Below are 20,224 nucleotides of genomic sequence, written 5' to 3'. Positions count from 1 at the left end.
ATTGTTAAATTCTGGGTCTGCTAAATTTCAGCTAGTCCAAATATGTCTTTACAGTCTGCCGTCTAATATTTGTAAATACGGAAATCTGTCTGGGTTTCGGAGGACCTTTCTATATAAATTATTGTACCATTTGCACAATTCTAGTGCTGATGCTAATAATTCCACCACTGGTTCTTCGCTACGAGTTTCTTGTGGCTGCCAGGTGATAAAGCATCTGCTACCTTGTTGAGGACTTTTTTTCTGCATGTTACCTCAAAGTCGTACTGTTATAGTTCTAAACTCCACCTAGCTAATCGAAACGAGAGATTTTTTGAGGTTCTTTAGCAATTTCAAGGACTGGTGGTCCGAAATAACCTTAAAATTGTATCCTTCTGTGTATGGCCTCATTTGTTTTATTCCGTATACGATTGACAGGTATTCTTTTTCGGTTGTAGAGTATTTTGTCTCGGCCGGTGTGAGAGTATTACGAACATCATTCAAATTTACGCTCCAACATCAGAAAAACCAGAAGAGGATATCGAGGAGTTCTACGCAATTGTACAAAAAGCACTAAAATACACCAAGAAGAACGAGCTAACCATCATCATGGGTGATTTCAATGCCAAAGTTGGCAAAAGCAGTGTAGAAGACATCGTCGGACAACACGGCTTAGGCGAGAAAAACGAAAGAGGAGACCGACTCATGCAATTTTGCCGGGAAGAAGATTTTACCATTGCTAACACGTGGTTTAAACTTCCCCAAGACGACTTTATACGTGGAAGTCACCTGCAGATACAGCCAGCAATATCATCAGAAACCAGATAGACTTTATTCTCATTAATAAAAGATTCAAGAACAGCTTGACTTCGGCGAAGACCTTCCCAGGAGCAGACGTCTCATCGGACCACAACCCATTAGTGGGCCAGATAGAACTCAAACTAAAGAAACTCATCAAAAATAAACCTAAACAGAACCTGGATTATGACACTCTAAAAGACCCCGTAGTTCGTCAGAACGTGAGAGATACAATGAGACAAAAACTAGAAACGGCTCAACAACAAGAACAGAGTGTAGAACAAAAATGGAGTTATATCAAAAACGTCATGCTGAATGCGGGAAAAGAACATCTTGGAAAGAAAAAAAGAGTAAAAAATAAAGAATGGATGACTGATGACATTCTGCAGATGATGGAACAAAGAAGATTAATGAAAAACAGGGACGCGAGGAAATACCAAGAAACCAACCAGACTATTAAAAAAGAAATACGAAGAGCCAAGGAGACATGGATGCAAGAAAAATGTAAACTAATCGAGGAGCTCCAAGAGAAACACGATCATATAAATATCCACCGAAGGATTCGTGAAGCCACTGGTCAATACAAGAGGAGAAACACACACCTCCTCATAAATAAAGACGGTAATCTGGCGACGACAGTGAATGAGAAGTTGGTTACCTGGAAAATATATATCGAAGAACTTTTCTGGGACGACCGCGGCAACCTTCCGGAAATAAATTGCATGACAGGGCCGTCAATTCTAGAAAGCGAGGTAAAGGCTGCTTTAAAACAGTCTAAGAATGGTAAGGCTACAGGTCCGGACGAAATACCCGTTGAACTTATTAAGGTGATGAGTGAAGTGAGCACAAAGGAGTTAACTGAACTGTTCAACGCCATATACGGTTCAGGTAATATCCCAGATGAATGGCTATTCTCAACATTTGTAACGCTACCAAAAAAAAACTATCTGCGAAAACATGCGAAGATTTCCGAACTATCAGTCTTATGAGTCATGCACTTAAAATTTTTCTTAAAATCATACATGCCAGAATTTACAAGAAATGCGAAGAAAATGTCGGTGAAATGCAATTCGGATTCCGCAATTCTATGGGTACACGTGAAGCACTTTTCACCTTACAAGTCCTACTTCAGAGATGCCGCGATGTCAGTTGTGATGTCTATATTTGTTTTATTGACTACGCCAAGGCATTTGACCGTTGTCAGCACCAGAAGATGGTCACCGCACTACAAAGAGTAGGATTGGATGAGAAGGACATTCGGATCATCATGAATTTATACTGGAACCAGCGTGCTCAAGTCAAGGTCGAAGACCAACTGACCGACCAAGTGAAGATCATGCGAGGAGTAAGGCAAGGATGTGTGCTATCGCCGACTCTTTTCAATATATACTCTGAGGAGATTTTTAATGAAGCCCTCACAAACCTAGACATGGGAATCCGAGTGAACGGTGAATACATCAATAATATCCGCTACGCCGATGACACTGTGTTACTAGCAACCAGCCTAAACGATCTGCAGGCCTTACTAGACCGAGTGCGAACTGTGAGCGTATCATACGGACTGAACCTTAATATTAAGAAAACTAAATTCATGGTTGTCAGCCGTACAAATTTAGATCCCGGGGCACTAATGGCAGGTAGCGAAGAGATCCAGAGAGTCGACAGATTCACTTACCTTGGAACTACCCTCAACGTACAATGGGACTACGCTCAAGAGATTAGATCCAGAATTGAAATGGCACGGTCTACATTTATTAAGTTGAGATCCTTGCTGTGCTGCAGTGATCTCAGTTTGGGAACCAAGATGCGGATAGTGAGGTGCTACGTTCTTCCAGTATTACTATATGGAGTTGAAGCCTGGACACTGACGCAAGCCACTGAAAAACGAATCGAAGCCTTCGAGATGTGGATATACAGAAGGATACTAAAAATATCTTATGTGGACCATGTCACCAACGTTGAGGTCCTACAGCGCATGACAAAAGAAAAAGAAGTGCTTAATTTAATTAAACAACGTAAGCTTGAGTACCTCGGCCACGTGATGCGGAACGAAGAAAAATATCGAATTCTTCAACTTGTTATGCAGGGTAAAGTATTTGGCAGAAGAGGACCGGGACGCCGTCGTATCTCGTGGTTGAAAAATCTCCGACAATGGTTTGGGATGACCTCAGCGGAGCTGTTTCGCAGAGCAGTCAACAAAACCATGATAGCCTTGATGATCGCCAACATCCGGACCGGATAAGGCACTGAAGAAGAAGAAGGTGTGAGAGTTCGACTGGCATATGCGATCACTTTATCTTGTCTGCCAAACTTCTGTGTTAATGCAACGCCAAATCCACAGTTTGACGCATCTGTTTGCAGGTAAAATGTTTTTGAAAAATCTGGGCATGCTAGCTCTGATGCTGGTGTAAGTTTCCATTTAAGCTCTTTAAAAGCTTGTTCCTGTTTATCGGTAAATTTCCATTTTATTCTCTCTTTCAGAAGCTTGTTTAGTGGTCCTGCTATTGTTGAATAGTTTTCTATAAATCGGCGGGTACCATGAGTAAAATAGCTAGGACAGTTCGAGCGCAAAAACGACGATTTGGCGGAGGCGCCCCATGTTATTCTTATGGAGCGTAACCACCAAAATCTAAGGTCCATTCTGGTCATTTTTGACGCTTTTCGAAGTGGAGGCGCGACCACTAGTTGGATCGCGACGTATGAGGTGTCAAACGAACGGGAAGGGGACGGGGAACACGTAGAGGGAAAAAACAAAGATGGCGGCATAGTCAAAACGGCACTATAACGTATCTCCGGATCTATTGGTCCGATTGCAACGTATGAGGTGTCAAACGAACGGGAAGAAAACGGGTAACACGTAGAGAGAAAAAACAAAGATGGCGGTATAGTCAAAACGGCACTATAACGTATCTCAGGGTCTATTGGTCTGATTGTAACGTATAACGCGTCAAATGAAAGAGGAGGGGGTAACAAATACATTGAGATGAAAAACAAGCAACAAAATCAATGCCAAAATGGCACTATAACGTATCTCAGGGTCTATTAACCCGATTACTACGTATGAGGTATCAAATGAATATAACGTACAGCAGCGGCTATCGCTGGAAATAAAACGAATAGGAACGTTTACCATTCTTACACTATGACCAAACCAACATTCATCCACTCTATAATCTTCACAGTAACGCATGAAAAGTAACGAGCTGCATACTATATTTTTTACATACTACATAAAAATGTTAGCAAGGACAATCAAGCAATAAGTAATGCTTAAATGTAATAAGTAATGGGTAAATGTAATAAGTAATAAACTGCTGTTAGTATCTAAGAAAAGGAATGATAGTAAGTTAATGAATATAAAGCCATGTATAAAAATGATTAAAAGCATGCCATGAAAGGAACGTAGTCAATTCGGTTCAAACAAACATTTGTTGAAAAACAAAAATTTATTCTTAACGGCAGTCACCAACGTGAAGGTACGACTACACGACCGCCGGGAGAGGTTATGTTAGTATGGGACAAACAGTTAGTATGAATGAAGTCATTTACATACTTATTAAGATCAGCTCATAATTTAACATGGTTTAGAAGACATCTTTTATTGATGGACATCTTTTATGTTAAGACATCGACACTTTGGTGTAAATTCATTAGTTACTATGTTGTATAGCGTTCAAATGAATTATTGGGGACTAATAACTCTAGGTTATCTTTAAAAATAGGAAATTCTCCGACTCCTGTTTTGGGACAGGCTATCGAAAAACAAACTTAAAACTAAATCGAAGAAGGCCGTTAAGTTATCGATTGTCTTAGGAGGCTGCACGAACACATAGCTCTGGAGTTAACCAGAACGGTTCATTAATTTGCCAGCGGTCCATGATATCTTTTTAGTGGTCATATCTAAACATCTTTTTTAAATGCGCTAATCTTAAGTATCGTGATTTAGAAATAATATTTAGAAAATTAAGATCTATTACAATTATCATATAATATAAAAAACGAAAAGCGAAATGAAATGGTGAAATAATGACTAATAAATTCTGAATCAGATATATTTTAAGTTGTAATAAATAAACCACGTTATAAAAACGACAATATACAATTTGCATCCATCTTAAAGTCAATCATCAAGGATAAATGTTAAAATATGACTATTGATATATTAGATATATTACTTTGCCTTAATCAACATCCATCTTAGAATCAATTAAATAATGCCCCCACGGAAGTGTATCATATGACTCCGGAAGGTGATGTCTTTTATCATCATTGGGGCTTAGCGCAATCTTGCTTTGTGTTATGGTATAAACATGGTGCTTATCTGAGCGTATTAGATTCTGTGAAGCATACACCTTTTTTAAGTTATCCAAACACTCTACATAGTCCTCAAACGTAATTTTCGTGTTCACCACAGATTTCTTTATCCCCTTCGCCTTCTTTGTTAACCTAAAATTTTTAATAATTACTTCAATTTCTTCATCCTCATATTCTTCATCTTTCAACTTTTTACGTTTTTCTTTTAGCTCATCTTCAGTGGCAGCTACTTTTGTTGTATACAATTTAGATCGGAGCCCTATGTAGTCAGTCATAATGCGACCTTTATTCTCATCTTTCATCATGCCCAACACCTTCTTGTTAACCTGAGGGATACCATAAATATTGTCTTTAAGATAGTCTGAGGTGTCAAAATATTTGTAGCAATCTTCTTTCATAGCCTCATATGGGTCTTGTTCACGTATTTCCACGATTACACTATCGGTATCAGTATAGCAAGTTGTAAAGTTTTCTCCGAACCTGCCAGCTAAGTATCCATACTGAAAATCATAGATTGTTGTTTTAGCCAAGTCTAAAATACTCATTCCGATATAGATTGGTTTATCTAACCATATTTCAGCTCTACGCATCTCAACAGCTACCAAGTTTTCACTAAAAATCGTTGCATTCTTAAACAATGGGCTACTTATTCTTGCTTCAGCTCCGTAACGACCCTCCCACAAAGTAAGCAACTTTATATCAACGCGCTTGCGCACTGATTCCATAGTCTTCCCGAACACTGCATTATTCATAAGCTTAAAAAGATCCTTTTCAAACTCATTGTTCGCTGCCTTCCGGAGATTTGTATTAAGATCGATATATGGCTTAAGCCAAGCGCTCTGTTTGAATTTCAATACTCTATGTATCTTTTTCAGGATCAATCCATTTGCAAGCGCCTGTTTTAGTGCCCTATAATGTATTACATATCTTTCTTTATCCTGTAGGGTAGCCATTAATTTAGTCTGCTCTCGCGGACGTGTAGGAGGAAGCATAGTCTTAGAATTTAAAGAATCAGGACAAAACGGGATATCTTTATGACGATCATGAAGATGTTGAGGGTACGCCAGATCAACCTCGAGAATGTACCCTTCAGAAGCATCGTCAGCAATGGAAAGGACATCAATATTGGCATCGACCCACTCGAAACCGCCATATGGAAGATATTGAGACATGGCCCAACCATACTGATTATTAACATCAAAATACATAAGGAACGTTTTTGGTTTAGATGGGTCATAGTTGTTGATGTATGGATTGTTAGCTTTCACACGTCTTTTAGAGCAAACTTGACTAAGACCACCACGAATACCACGTTCAACAAACAAATGCATGTCAGGATCGGTTAAAAGCTCCAGTTCTTGACCTGTATATTTAAGCATTGCATCCCACGTAAAACCAGGTAAAGTATAATAGTGAGCAGGGTCAAGATTATAAGTTCGAAGAGAGCTGGATCGGAATCGCTCAAAGATATCTGCAAGAAGAAGAATGTCAGTTTTCATATATAAATCGACATAATCCCCGAGAGTTGCACAATTGAATGACGACCAGACTTCTTGAGCGCGACGATAATGTCGACGAGGACATGGCTTATCTTCAAGTTTATTGTAAAAAGACTCAATAGGAGGCAAAGAAGTCTCACAGAATTTTTTAAATGAATCTATATAATCATATGGCATGATACCTTTTTTAGTTAGAAGATGGAAATTCTCCTCAGGAAGCGAAGTATATTGGGACTTGAGATTAGGAAACTCGGGGAGGTACGAAGCTAATTTATCAAGAGAATAAGACATAAATCGATAACTATCAATAAAACGGAATTTAATTCGAGCATCATCAATATGTTTTGTAAAAGAAATGTATTTTTCCTTAGTAATAGGAAAAAGATCTACGGGACCTTTGATGTGTGTAGCAATATCGTTAATAATAAAATGTGCGTCATATCCGGAGAGATTATGAAATATTATTGGAATTGTATGAACATCTTTGTAATTAATGTTACACCCTTCGTGAGCTGCACCTCTATAATTATTGTCAGGAATAAAGTGATCATGGTCTCGCACTTTCTTATCATTGGGGGAAAAGCGCTGCTCACAGATATGGCAATGAGTGGCTGCATGGAAATCGCTCTCTTGCTGAGTTGTCATATTTATATCATATGGGCACATAAACACCGTAGAAACATCCTCAGCAAGCTGATTAAGTTTATCTGCGAACCATTTCATGCAATCCTTTCCTCGATATGAGTCATAAAACGACAAAGTGTCATCATACGAGCATTTAAAGAAATAACCAACTGCTACAGGAATATGCTCTTGAGGTTTTTTAGGATCTCCTGTACGTTTCAAAGCACTCTCGAGATCCGCGTACACGGCGAAGGGGGCTTTAATCTTATTACGAAAATTCTTTTAAATTTCAACATTTTATGACTTTCGTCGGGCATTTTAATGGCTGTTTCATTAATTCTTATACAATCTACCATATGAGCTTCAAGCTGTTTTGACGATGAAAACGGTTGTAGGCATCTATCACATATAAGATCTGATCGGCCGCTGCAGCATGCCTTATGAATATTTAACTTTTCTTGTGATCGAAAGTAATGGAGGCAGGCATCGCAGAAATATTTGGCTCCATCACGTTTGCTAAACTGCTTGTAGAGGAGGCGGGACAGGCTTTTTATCCAAACGTAATGGTATCCAATAGGACCTTCGGTATCATCATATTTATCTTGAATTAAAAGCAAATTCACATGTTTATCCTTCTTGTTTTTAGTTAGAAATGTAGGGAGGGTCGTAAAATCTCCTTTGTCTTTTTTCAAAACGTATACATTAATTGAAATGTCATTCTGTTTTTCAAAATTAGGAATCTGCCTCATCGTCATTGGCCACTGTATTCCTTCAACTTCAACACTTGCGAGTAGTGCGGATATTTAGACACTCTTTGAGGATCTTTATCAATAGGACTCAACGCTGATATGACAGACCACGCAAAGCATGCCTCATCATCATTTTTGACGTTAACGCATGCTTCCTTCTCTTTATTTGAGGAGGAAGTTCAATATAAGAGGAACCAAGTTGTGGTGTGTATTTGTTAATGTTTACCCCCAGGTTAACAACAGCCTTTAGTGCCCAGCCACTATCTCTGCTCTTGGAATTCCTCTAGCTTTTTGCTGAGGGGTTCAGACACATGGTTTTCAAACCATTCGTCAAGATTTGTGTCTTTGTATATTGGAGAGTTTGATGTGGTAAAATATTTAGTGTCTTTTAGAATTTTCTCTCCGCTAGCTATCTCGAATTCTCCCCCAAAAGCAGTATTAACTTTAACTACCTCATCCTTCTTTAGCGCGTTTTGAATCCTACGTTTGAATAGCGCCTTGCAATCTACTAGGAAACTGCTGGGGTCTTTGTGTTTGAGGTTTTGAGATGACTCCAGTTCGAATTCTTGAGTTGAACGCTGATAAGGAATCATCCTATTGTACTCTATGCTTAGCAGTCTCCTTCATAGGTGTAAGTCCAGCCCCTTCTTTGTTCGGCCTTCAGATGGTTTCTCAACGTTTTCACATGCCTCATCTGAGCTTCTAAATGCTGCTTCTCACCCATCGTCTTGGCATATCTCATCGAATCGCGTATCTTTTTACACGCTTTCCTACACTCAGTCAGCCCTTTCTTAACATTATCTTCCTGATAATCATTTCTAATCAACCCCAAGATGGACGCAATTAGCTGAATAAGTTTAGCTATCATGTTTAAACAAAACAAGCAAATATTCAAAAATAGATTAAGAAATAAAATTTTTTCCAAAAAACGTTATATCAAAAAAGTCAAAATATTCAAAGAAATCAAAATTTTCAAAATTTATCACTCACCAGAGCACAGATTTAAACTCACCAAAGCACACGTCTGTACGCTAGGAATATCTGAAACAGAATGAAGAAAATACCATAATGCATGTCATCAGATGCCACCAATCACGCATCTCGATGTGCATCGCCCTTCCTTCTGGAACAAATAAGTAAATTAATTGGTCGAGAAATGAAAAGGTTTCATATAAAAGTTAATTTATCTTTAAATATGGGACATTTTCGGATCTCAAGGTAGTTGTGATAGTTGTGATAGTAGTGTCTAACTCATGGTTTTACCCGTGTAGGGTAGCTCCCTAGAGCACTTTGCTCGAAGGGTTCTGTTTCTTTCTAAGACTCTGAAGCTGAGTTTTTTTCTTCTTAGAAAGAATGTGTTTTATTTCAACCACCTAATAAAACCTCAATGGCATTGTCTCTTCAAGATAATGCCACAATAAGAGCGTACCGGCCAACTACGCAATATAACACCATATTGCGCAATAGTTGGATAAATTAATAAACATGGAAACTTGCACCAAGTTGCAATCAGTTTTTCATACGTTTATTAATTACACCGGAGACGACATGGCGCCCAACCTTCAACGAACTCTACCACGACTCCGAGATGTTAGAGTTCTCATGCTCCGCGATCGAAAATCGCAAATAGTTCCAACACGATGCCTGCATCAAAACCACTCAAGAAAACAGCGGGGGAGAAGCATCGGATGTTAGTACACTAAACTAACATGCCGATATCCACCTTCTGCAGCCCTTGAAACCGTCGATGTGCCATATCTCCGTCGAGCCAGCCTACTTGATGCTAAGTACCTGATGCAATGGATGTCTCCGCAGTAGCCAGTCACTGCCTGCCCTACCATTATGTGGTCCAGAGCACCACGGAGGCCCGGCAAACTCGCCTACGACCCACCGGCGACATGCAGATGGGAAATGTACAGCTAGAGAGGACGAAGCCGCCGTAGAACGAGAGCACGTCGTCGAGGATAGACCTGCAGATGCTGTCAACAACATCGACCACCGCCTGTGAGTGTTTTTGTGCGCGCTACGCGAGTGTACGCACTAATTTGACAATATAGACATATTCATTTTGATATATTTCATGTTATATTTGATATATTTTATGCATTTTTTTTCTTTTCTATGTGATTGTAAAAAAAAATTGTTTTCTTAAGTTTTTTAATAAAATCATCTTTTTTTTATCAGCCTCAGAGTCTCCAAAGCAGGGGGGATGTCATCAGATGCCACAATCACGCATCTCGATGTGCATCGCCCTTCCTTCTGGAACAAATAAGTAAATTTAATTGGTCGAGAAATGAAAAGGTTTCATATAAAAGTTAATTTATTTTTAAATATGGGACATTTTCGGATCTCAAGGTAGTTGTGATAGTTGTGATAGTAGTGTCTAACTCATGGTTTTACCGTGTAGGGTAGCTCCCTAGAGCACTTTGCTCGAAGGGCTTTCAGATGTTCATATCTAAATTTTCTTTGGTGACGATATCTACGGCTATTGTTGACAACTACCTGATTAATATGTTATGCTATGCCCTTCTCTTTTAAACAAACTTAAAATGGAAAGCCTGTATATTATGCTTATTGTGTAGGTATTTATTGTACTTGTATTGGCATTGTGCATTTGAGGAGCCTTTTATAATACCATTCAGTTTTCCGTCCGACTAAAGTTTACCTTATACCACAGACCACTAATAACTAGACATTTCACGCAGGTAGCTCAAGGTCAAACTAAACTAAATGTCATTTGTAGTACGATACAAATCTTAAGATGTCGCTATACTCTGTCTATAGTCTATACTCTGCAGTTTAGGTTTAAAGCCAAACTAAAAATTATAATTGTCAATCGCAAAGTGTCAGTAGTTGATTAGCGTCAATATAATCAGATTTCGGATGGTTATTATTCGTCTAAATTGTTTGATTTAATAGTTCAATAGTTTAATAGTAAAAAAAATCAAACTAAACTTGGTTTAATATCTCTGGGTTATTGTTAGCATCAACCTCAAATTAGTTTGTGTTTAAATGTTCCTGGACTTCAATAGTATTTTGCAGATTAATAATAATTAGTTAAATATAGTTTTTCACAATAAATGTTGTATCCTACAATGTACCAATTCGTCAACACCAAATTCTGCTAAAGAGATTATACGATTTAGGAAGTGGCTTAGTGTTTTAAATAATCCTAATTTTGATATGATGAATTCCACAATTCCACTACAGTTTTTAAAACAAAACGAATATGCCACAGCCACTTTGAAGATAAGTTTGCTTTTACATGGAGTCATAGCTTGTACCAAAATGCAATTCCCGAGAACAAATAGCTGATTGATTTTAGATTCCTGCTCTAATCTACATCCCAGAAGTATTTCAATGTTGTATGCGGAAGCAAATGTAACAGAAAGTAAGTAACCCTGATATGTAATTAATAAAAATTATTTTATTTGAAGTGAATCATGGTATAAATTATTATATTAACTTTTTGTTTTAGTTAAAAGTTCTTCAACAAGTAGAGATGCACAATCTACAATCTATGTACAAGTAACTAAAGTATTCGTATAAATATATATTTCAGTATCACATGCAGCAACTAAAACTATGCAATTTGCAATTTATTTAAATTTTGCAATATATTTGCAATTTGTGTATTTTATTATCTTTTATTTTGTGATATTTACGATTTATGTAATTTCAGTACATTTTAAATTTTGTTGTTATTTTTCTGACTTTTTGTAAGCTTTGTCCATAAAATTGTACAATTCTCAGTAGTAATAAAGCATATTTCTATTGTATTCTAAATTTATGTATGTACAAAGTTGTTTTATATGTATTAAATAAATAAATAAATTATATTTTGCCTTATTTTTTCGTAAATGGTATCGTGTATATTTTAATTTAAAAATAATTTGCACATTTTAAAATTTAAAATGCAATTTTTTTTTAAATACCAAATTATATTTAAATATTTTAAGCTTTATATAAATTTTCCCACCAAAATTAAATTTTGAAATTCCCGCGTAATTTCCCGCTTGAATTAGTTCCGATACAAATCTCTTGGAGCGCTGAATTTCATATCTAACTAAAGTATTGTCGTGAAGCATCTAGAGGTAGGTGATCTGTGCCTTATACCCTGCATGTCGGTAACTGATATAACTCCCATCTTCTTCTAAAGAGGGAGAAGGCAAGTTAACCGCTCTATCCGTCGCTTGGAGTGACCTCAGAGAGTAAGGCTCTCTGTCGGAAGCCATTATTACCTAGCTAGGGATTAAATGCCTTTTTCAAAGAATAACACAGTAATAAAAGTTTATTAATTAAAATGCACAGTAATTATAATAAGTAGAAATGATATAATATAACTTATGCTAAGAATCTGAAAGAGACGTATAATTATCTCCTGATCCGGAAATCGGGAGAATAATTATACTAATTAGTCTTAAACTAAGAATCTGGAAGGGAATACACGTTAGTTATTAATAATAAACAAAATTCAAATTAGTAAATATAGAAAATGTCACTTGTCAAAAGTACTCGGAGTAGGAAGGAGTTGAGCTAGAAACTCGGGATAAGGACAGGAATGTCGGTTGTTATGCCAATCGGGATAATCAACAATAAAATGGGGAAGAAGTACACTGTAAAAATAATTATAAGCAAAAATTCAAATTATTTTTCAAACAAATTTTCTAAGTCAGTTGGACCTGTAGAAAATAATCAAATGGTGACAAATAGGCACAAATAATGTATATCAATTCAAAATAGCAGTAAATAAAATAAACAACAAGTATTAAGGTCATAAAAATAATAATAGAAATTTTAACAGTGTAGCTGAAAAATAAATATCATTAATTCAAAGATAGAAAAAAGTACAAGTTATTTTTAATAGTGTACCTGAAAGAGAAAGAAAAGAGAAATAGCATACAAGTTATATATATATATATATATATATATATATATATATATATATATATATATATATATATCAAAAGAGTTATATTCAAAGTTTAAATATCAAATACCAACCTTATGCAGTGTACCTGAAAAAGAAAAAGGAAATAAAACACAGTTTATGTACGTTTATTTGCAAGTATCGATATGCCTGAAAGAGAAAAATAAAACAACACAGGAAGTCTTTATTAAATCTCAATCTTTGCAAAAAAGGATATATGCACCGTCCGGTGGCAAAGTCCCGTAAAGTAGGGACTTAGCAAATCTGCAAGAGAAATTTTCTTACATGACCTGTAAGCCTGTCGAAATAATCAGGATTTAGACTAAGTCCAAAAACACAGATTAATTCGGCGAAAAATCGCGACGCTCTTAAAGGAATTTATCAGCAAATTTGACTAAGTCAAAAAGCATAAATAAATCCTTCAAAAATGGCCGCCGTGGTTTGTAGACAAACCGTAGTTAAAGATGTGGAACGTTAGGTTCCGGGTTTTAGAGGTGAGCTGAAAGAAAAACAAGAACTCTCTAGGAACTGAATCAACCAGAGGATCTTACTTGCCTAGAAGGCTGGACCAGCGGACATATCCTGACCCGGTCTGATTTCCTGGCCGTCGTGCACTTCTTTTATGCAGAAAAAAGTAGGTCAATCGTAACGGTCGTTTTGGACCTTTTTACGATTGACCGAGCACGGCGACCAATGCCCAATTTTCAGAATTATCATTGGCTGCAGCAAGGGTGCATTTCGACCAACGATAATTCAGAAAATGAGCAACAGACTTCTGAATTATGATTGGCTGCAATTACTGTTGCCATTTGACCAATCACAATTCAGCAGGCTGGGCGACATCCCCCCCGCTTCGAAGATCCTTCTGGTGATTTTACTTTATTGAAAAAACATTGGTTTACAATAATAAGTATAAAAAAGTGAAAGCAAACAATTGTATAGTTAATTGCAAAAAAATGAAAAAAATTGTCTCTGAAAAACAAAAAGATTGTCTTTGCACTTCTTCACTCGGCGTCTTCTCCGGCGATGGCGTCGACACGTGGAGGCGGTGCGGGACGGATGTCGTCAACATGGATCAGCCGGTCTACGTCGTTGTCTCGGTGGACTTCGTAGGTATGGTTGCCGGCTGCCCTGATGATCGAGTGGGGTCCTGTCCAGGTCTCCCCGAAGTTTCCTCGCTGGTGGTTCCTCACCAACACCTGTTGTCCAGGAATGTACTGAGGTGGAGGACGAGCATCAGGATTGTCCGGGAACAGGTTCCTGGCGTAGACGGTGCTTTTTGGACCGCTCGCTGAACTCGTTGTTCCCTGTTCTCCCTCTGGTTGGCCTGGAAGTTGGTTTCCTGGGCTCGTCTTGGCCTATATCCGAGTAGGAGCTCCGCAGGAGTCTGTCCGGTGGCGTCGTTGGCTCTGGTTCGAAGAGTGAAGACGACGTCTCCGACGTAGGAGTCCCATCGGGGGTCCTCAGGTGATGACACTCTTGCCCGTAGTCCTTTCTTTAGCTCTTGAACTCTGCGCTCGACGGGATTGGCCCTCTGGTGGTATATGGGCGCCTTTTCGTGCTCTATGTTGTGACGACGCAGGAACCTCTCCCAGGTTGGTGTTCTAAACTGGGAGCCATTGTCCGTGATGATGGTGTTCGGTCGTCCCCATCGATTGCAGATTTCGTCCTGGAGGAAGGACGTGATATCTCTTGATTTTGCCGAGGTGGTGCATCGGTACTCAACCCAATTGCTGAGGCAGTCCGTGGCCAGGAGGATATAGCGGTTCCTTGTTCCTCGAGCAGGAGGATAGGGACCTAGAACATCGAATGAGATCCTCTCCCATGGATTGACGGGGGCCCTCGGAACTATCGGAGCTCTGGGTTGTCTCTTTGATGCTTTCGTTGTGGCACACTTCAGGCAAGATCTGATGTGGTTGATGATATCTTTGGACATGGTGGGCCAGAAGTAAAGTTCACGGATGGCCCGGGACGTCTCTTCTTGTCCCGGATGGTTAGCTTCCTCACTGTCATGGTAAACTTGCAGAACCTCAGCTCGGAAGCAACCAGGGACAAGGAGTCGTTTTGAGCCATCCTGGAGGTAGTAGGCAGTGTCGTCTTCTACCAGGAACTCGTCGAGGAGGCTTGTCTCGACGTCATCACGAGGCCCTCTGGTCTGAATTCGACGCCAACGAGTGATGAACCGCTGCACTCCATGGTGGGTTTGATGTGCCCTCTGGATGCGGGTTTGCAGCGGCATGTCGTTAAGGTCGTCCAGGATGGGGTGGTTGGCACCATCTTCCTGGGCTTCTAGGAGGCACAGCAACGGGAAGGTGTTGTCTTCCATCATTGGTTGCTGTGGCCAGGCTAGGCGGTCGACTTCAGCGTCAGGGTCGTGGATCGTCTCCTCCTCGGTGGTCGGATGGCGTGATAGGTGGTCTGGCAGCTGGTTGTCTCTACCGGCTACGTGGATCACCTTGAAGTTGAACTCTTGTAGCAGCAGAGCCCATCGTGACAACTTGGCTTTATCGGACTTGTAGCGATCCAGCCACAGTAGAGCTCTGCTGTCAGTGTACAATGTGAAGGCCTGGTCCTGCAGGAAATGTTTGAACCGCTTCAGGGCCCATATGACAGCAAGACATCAATTCTGGTGTAAAAAGATCAACACCCTGTTCTGTGGGTTGGAGAGGGTGATATACCGTGTCGGGAAGCTCTTCTCGTCGACCTGTAGACAGGGGCATAATGAAAAAGAGGCACCAACAAAGCATGTGGCTTTAACAGAAACGCAGATGGAGGCGTCTCTCCTCGAAGGTAATAAAAGGAAGACAGGTGTGCAGGCTAAAGCGTCTGATGACCTGCAGGTGAATGAGAATGAGGTCGAACGAAATTCGAAAGGGTTGGGATAAGTGTAAGGGCGCTGACTAGATTATGGATTTTTTCAGTCAAGAATGGCCGGAACTGTTCTTTGAGAAGACAAGTATGTGTGAGCATAGTTCCCTCGAATCCGCTGGCGATATGGCCGTGGATCCGTGGACACGGCAAATGAGCGGCAAGCTTCGGGAGATATACCGAAAACTGCCGGGGGTAATGGTAATTGGAGATGTCAGCGGAGGCGTGGCAACAATGTTCTCGGGGTGCGAGTAGTAAAGGAGGATGCGCAACAGGTTTGCACGTAAAAGTGCATATACAAGATCATCCTCGGAAGGGGAGAGGATTCCGCGGCATTGCAGTTCCTGTTGGTATGTAAGCTACTGGGGGAGAGAATGGAACAGTATGGGAAGACGAGTGTTGGAATTGCCGCTCAGGCAGTTCTGGGAACTGGACTATCTAGGAAGCTTGCGGAGTGGGCGTTCAAAGACAGGAACTTGTAGGTCGTAGTGTTTGGAAAAGGCGGTGATTAGGTCCAAGGTTAGACATAGAGTGGTGATTGTAGAGAAGACAACGGGCAAAACTTACGTCGAAGTCCTACAAGAGTTCAGGACGGGCCTGTGTGCCAGGAATAGTATTATCATCAAGCGAGTGTAAAAGTCAAGAGATTCCTCGAGCTGGAGGATGGTAGTGAGATGGTAGAAGGGGCCAGACAAGTTTACGCCTCGATGTCCGCCTGCGTTGCAAAAGTGACGACCAGCGATGATAAGTTCTTTATTCATTTTTAATACTTTTTTTTTTGGACTGAGGTGGAAAGGTTCTAAACCGACTAGGGAAGATGTCCCTAGTACTGTTGGATTCGATCCGGAAAGGAGCACATGCTAGGACATAGCATCAAAAGTATGGATTATATGCGCCACATGCATCCCTGACCAGTCGCCTACCAACTAAAACCACCCCTTTTTCGGACAAGGCACCCCCGGACGAGTTCAATCGGTGAACGAAACATTGAGATGCCTTGTGCAGTCTGAAAATTTGGGAGAAAATTGTAAAGGGGTTCTTACCTAAAAACGATAAGAACCACTTAAAATGATATGCAGAGACGGTAATTGTGGGGAAACAAAATATGGGTTCATAAAAAGTGCAGGTGTGTTCAGCCTGACAAGGAAGGAATGTGAATTAAAAGAGGCATGAGGTCGTGAAAACTACGTACGTAATATAATTACAGATCTGGCTGTAAAGGTGCCGTCTATTCCGTCGTGCAGCCGAGCTGTAAAGAACTCATGACAGCGTATTATGTAATTTGTTACCTCAACCACCCTGTTCCTGTCTCGCTCTTTCTAGCGTCTCCTTTTTCTTTATAATTTGCGTAATTATGTCGACAGTAACATCGTAGGATTCTTTGTTTTGCGTCGCTTTCTGTATCAGATTGTTGGGCGTTATCGCTCCTAGCCTTGATATTAGATTATTCCGTTCTCTTTGGAAAGTAGTGCAAGCAAAAATGCAGTGTTCTGCGTCGTCTATGACACCACAGTCTATACACAAATCATTTGTTGTCTTCTTTATTCTATACGTGTACGACCTAAAGGAGCCATGGCTGGTGAGAAATTGTGTAAAAAAGTAATTTAACCTTCTGAACCTACATTTAGACCAAGTTACCACATCAGGGATTAGCATTTTGGTCCATTGTGCCTTCTCCGTTTGTGCCTCCCATTCATTTTGCCATATTTGGAGCATATGTGATCTTACTTCGAATTTTATTTCCGGTAAATGACCGTTTTCTCTGTTATATAAAGTATCTCTTTCTTTAGCTATGAGGTGAATGGGGAGCGTACCTGTTATGACCTGTAGGGCAATCGTAGAAGTAGTCCGGTATGCGCTTGCTACCTTTAGTAGAGGCTTCCTTTGTGCCTTTGCAAGCAGTTCTTTATACTTAGCCATTCTCAAGGCTTCGTACCATACGGGAGCGCCGTATAAGAGGGTAGAATGCACAATCTGAAGGTACATTCTTCTTTTGAGGGCACTTGGACCGCCGATATTTGGCATAATTTTTATTAATGCCGCGGTTCTCTCTTCTGCTCTTTGGACTACTTTCATCAGGTGCTTTGTAAATCTTAGACCTGTGTCTAGTTGGATGCCCAGATATTTAGCACAGTACGTAGGCTCTATACTTGTACTACCTACTACAAAAGCCAGGTTTGGGCGGGCTCTAGGGCCTTTCAAGATCAGAATTTCTGTTTTTTCTGTTGCCAACTCTAGATCTTGTTTCACCATCCATCTTTTGACTTTTCTACAGCTTCTGTTGACTAACATTTCTAACTCCAAGTTATTGTTACACTGAATGAGTAGAGCTAAATCGTCTGCGTATGCAATAGCTTTGGTCTCTGCTCCATAGTGGATTTCTAGGATTTCATTATATAAAATGTTCCAAAGCATTGGTCCTAGTACGGATCCTTGCGGTACACCTGCTGATGTTTTCAGGTCTTTAGGTGTTGCCACTTGGACATACCTTTCATTGAGGTAGTCCTTAATTATATTGATCAAATAATCTGACACATTTGCTTTTTCCAGTGAGGTGATAATGTGACCCCAGTTGGCTGAGTTGAAAGCGTTTCTCACATCAAACATCACGAGGGCGGCCCATTTCTTCCTCGTCCTTTTTACAGTGTCAACTATTTCTTTTACCGCATCGATGGATGATCTAGATTTCCTGAATCCGTACTGTTTGTCAGATATACTTCCATTTATCTGTAATTCGTCTTCTAGGCGATTTTTAATAAGATTTTCATAAAATTTCCCCAGGCTGTCTAGAAGGCAGATCGGCCTGTATGAGTTGGCAATCTCGGGATCCCTGCCCGGTTTAAGTATTAACGTCAGTCTTGCCTGTTTAATCATTATGGGAAACATTTGCTTCTGGAGAAGTTCATTGAAGATCCTCCGAACCATCTCAGGATTTTTCTCTATGATGATCTTTATCGCCTCAGGAGGCACACCATCAGGACCAGCTGGTTTTCCTAATTTAATACTTTTTGTCGCTATTGCTATTTCTTAAGCCGAAAAATCAACAGGTCGAACGTTGACATTATTTTGAGTGAACTGCTGTGGGGGCTTAGCAGGAAATAGGGTATTAGCTATTTCCTTTCGTTTTTTTGCACAAAGGCTGTATGGGGTCTCTGTTCTTAATGTTTTTGTGACAATTCTATAGGCTTCGCCCCATACATCATCTTCTAGTTCTGTGCATAGGTTATGCCAGCAAGAGTGCTTTGCCCGTTTAATTTCTCTGCCCAATTCTTTTTTAGCTCGCTTGTAATTTTCAGTGTGTTGTGGAGTCCTATACCTTTGTGCCGTACGCCTGAGTCTAAACATTCGGCTCTCTTGCTCTGGATCTCATCATTCCACCAGTATGGCACTGTATATGTGACGTTCTCGGTGGAGCTACTTAAAGTGTATGCATTTATAATTTTCTGTCTGAAATCTTAGAATTCGGTAGTGTCGTCTTCTTGTAGGTTACTTATCTGCCTCGTATAAGCTTCTTTATTAAAGGTTACTTTTTTCCGGCCGATCTTCGAGACCTTGATGCCAGTTTCAAAGACTATGTATCTTTGAAAAGTGTAGAGATTATCCTCCAACACCTCCCAGCCCGCAATCTTTCTGGCATAACTTTCATTCACAAGGGTAATATCTATGTGACTTCGACTCTCTCCTCTCACAAATGTGGGTTTTCCATTGTTTAGCACTACTAGGTCATTTGCGAATATCCAATCATTCCACATCTCCCCTCTATGGTCATTTCTGGGAGACCCCCATATGATTGATTTGGCGTTCACGTCGCCAGCAAGTATAAAATCCCGATATGTTTGTGATGTCCTTATGATATTCTCGACCTGTTCTTTGTAGCGCATCAGGCTGATTTTCGGAGAGATATAGCAGGCAATAATAGCCAGGCTTCCTATTTTAATTAACACGTGCCCCTCTTTCTTGACAATCTTATTTATGCATACATTCTTATTCATTATGTATATAGCGACATCTGCGTTTATATCCGCTATCCAGCCTTTGTTTTTAGTAATGGTTTTGTTGGGCTCAGGGACAACAAGTAGGTCTGCTCCAATCTCGAGGGCTTTTGCATATATCAGTTGGTGTGCCATTTTGGCCCTCCCGATGTTTACTTGGAGTATCTTTAGTCTTTTTGTCCCTTGTGCAGCCATTTCAAAATCCTACCCTTGTCTTTTTTTTTAGGTCTTAGGAACTAGGGGGCTTCCGTAACTGGACCCGGCGATTGCTTGGACTTGATTCTTCTCAGAATTCCGAACTGTTTGAAGTGCAGTCCTGAACTTAGGGCAGTTCGTGGTGCCACATCTGTGAGGTGCATCACAAAGGACGCAACTAGCCGTCGACTGACATGATTTAGATTCATGTCCCGTTTTACCGCAGTTAAAACAGGACCCACTCCTGTCCGGCCCGTTACAGTTATCTTGGGTGTGATC

General features: G+C 40.0%; 1 protein-coding gene across 1 annotated transcript; it reads right to left on the bottom strand.

Annotated features, from left to right (window-relative positions):
- Positions 1-4,955: 4,955 nt before the first annotated feature.
- Positions 4,956-7,960, bottom strand: LOC140435840 (uncharacterized). Its single transcript, XM_072524556.1, has 2 exons — positions 7,565-7,960; positions 4,956-7,475 (listed from the first exon to the last, which is right to left on the bottom strand). Exons 1-2 carry the CDS (start codon positions 7,958-7,960, stop codon positions 4,956-4,958), a joined length of 2,916 nt encoding a protein of 971 aa, XP_072380657.1.
- Between the last annotated feature and the right edge of the window lie 12,264 nt (positions 7,961-20,224).

Source organism: Diabrotica undecimpunctata, chromosome 3, assembly GCF_040954645.1.
Source record: "Diabrotica undecimpunctata isolate CICGRU chromosome 3, icDiaUnde3, whole genome shotgun sequence".
NCBI lineage: Eukaryota > Metazoa > Arthropoda > Insecta > Coleoptera > Chrysomelidae > Diabrotica > Diabrotica undecimpunctata.
This window is presented reverse-complemented; position numbering and strand designations above follow the sequence as displayed.

Bases quoted from the DNA above. Each gene is read 5' to 3' on its own strand.
- LOC140435840 (XM_072524556.1), bottom strand. From the start codon at position 7,960: ATGAGGCAGATTCCTAATTTTGAAAAACAGAATGACATTTCAATTAAT. The intron at 7,476-7,564 runs GTAGATTGTATA...TTTCGTAATAAG, and splicing joins AACAGCTTGAAGCTCATATG to ATTAAAGCCCCCTTCGCCGT.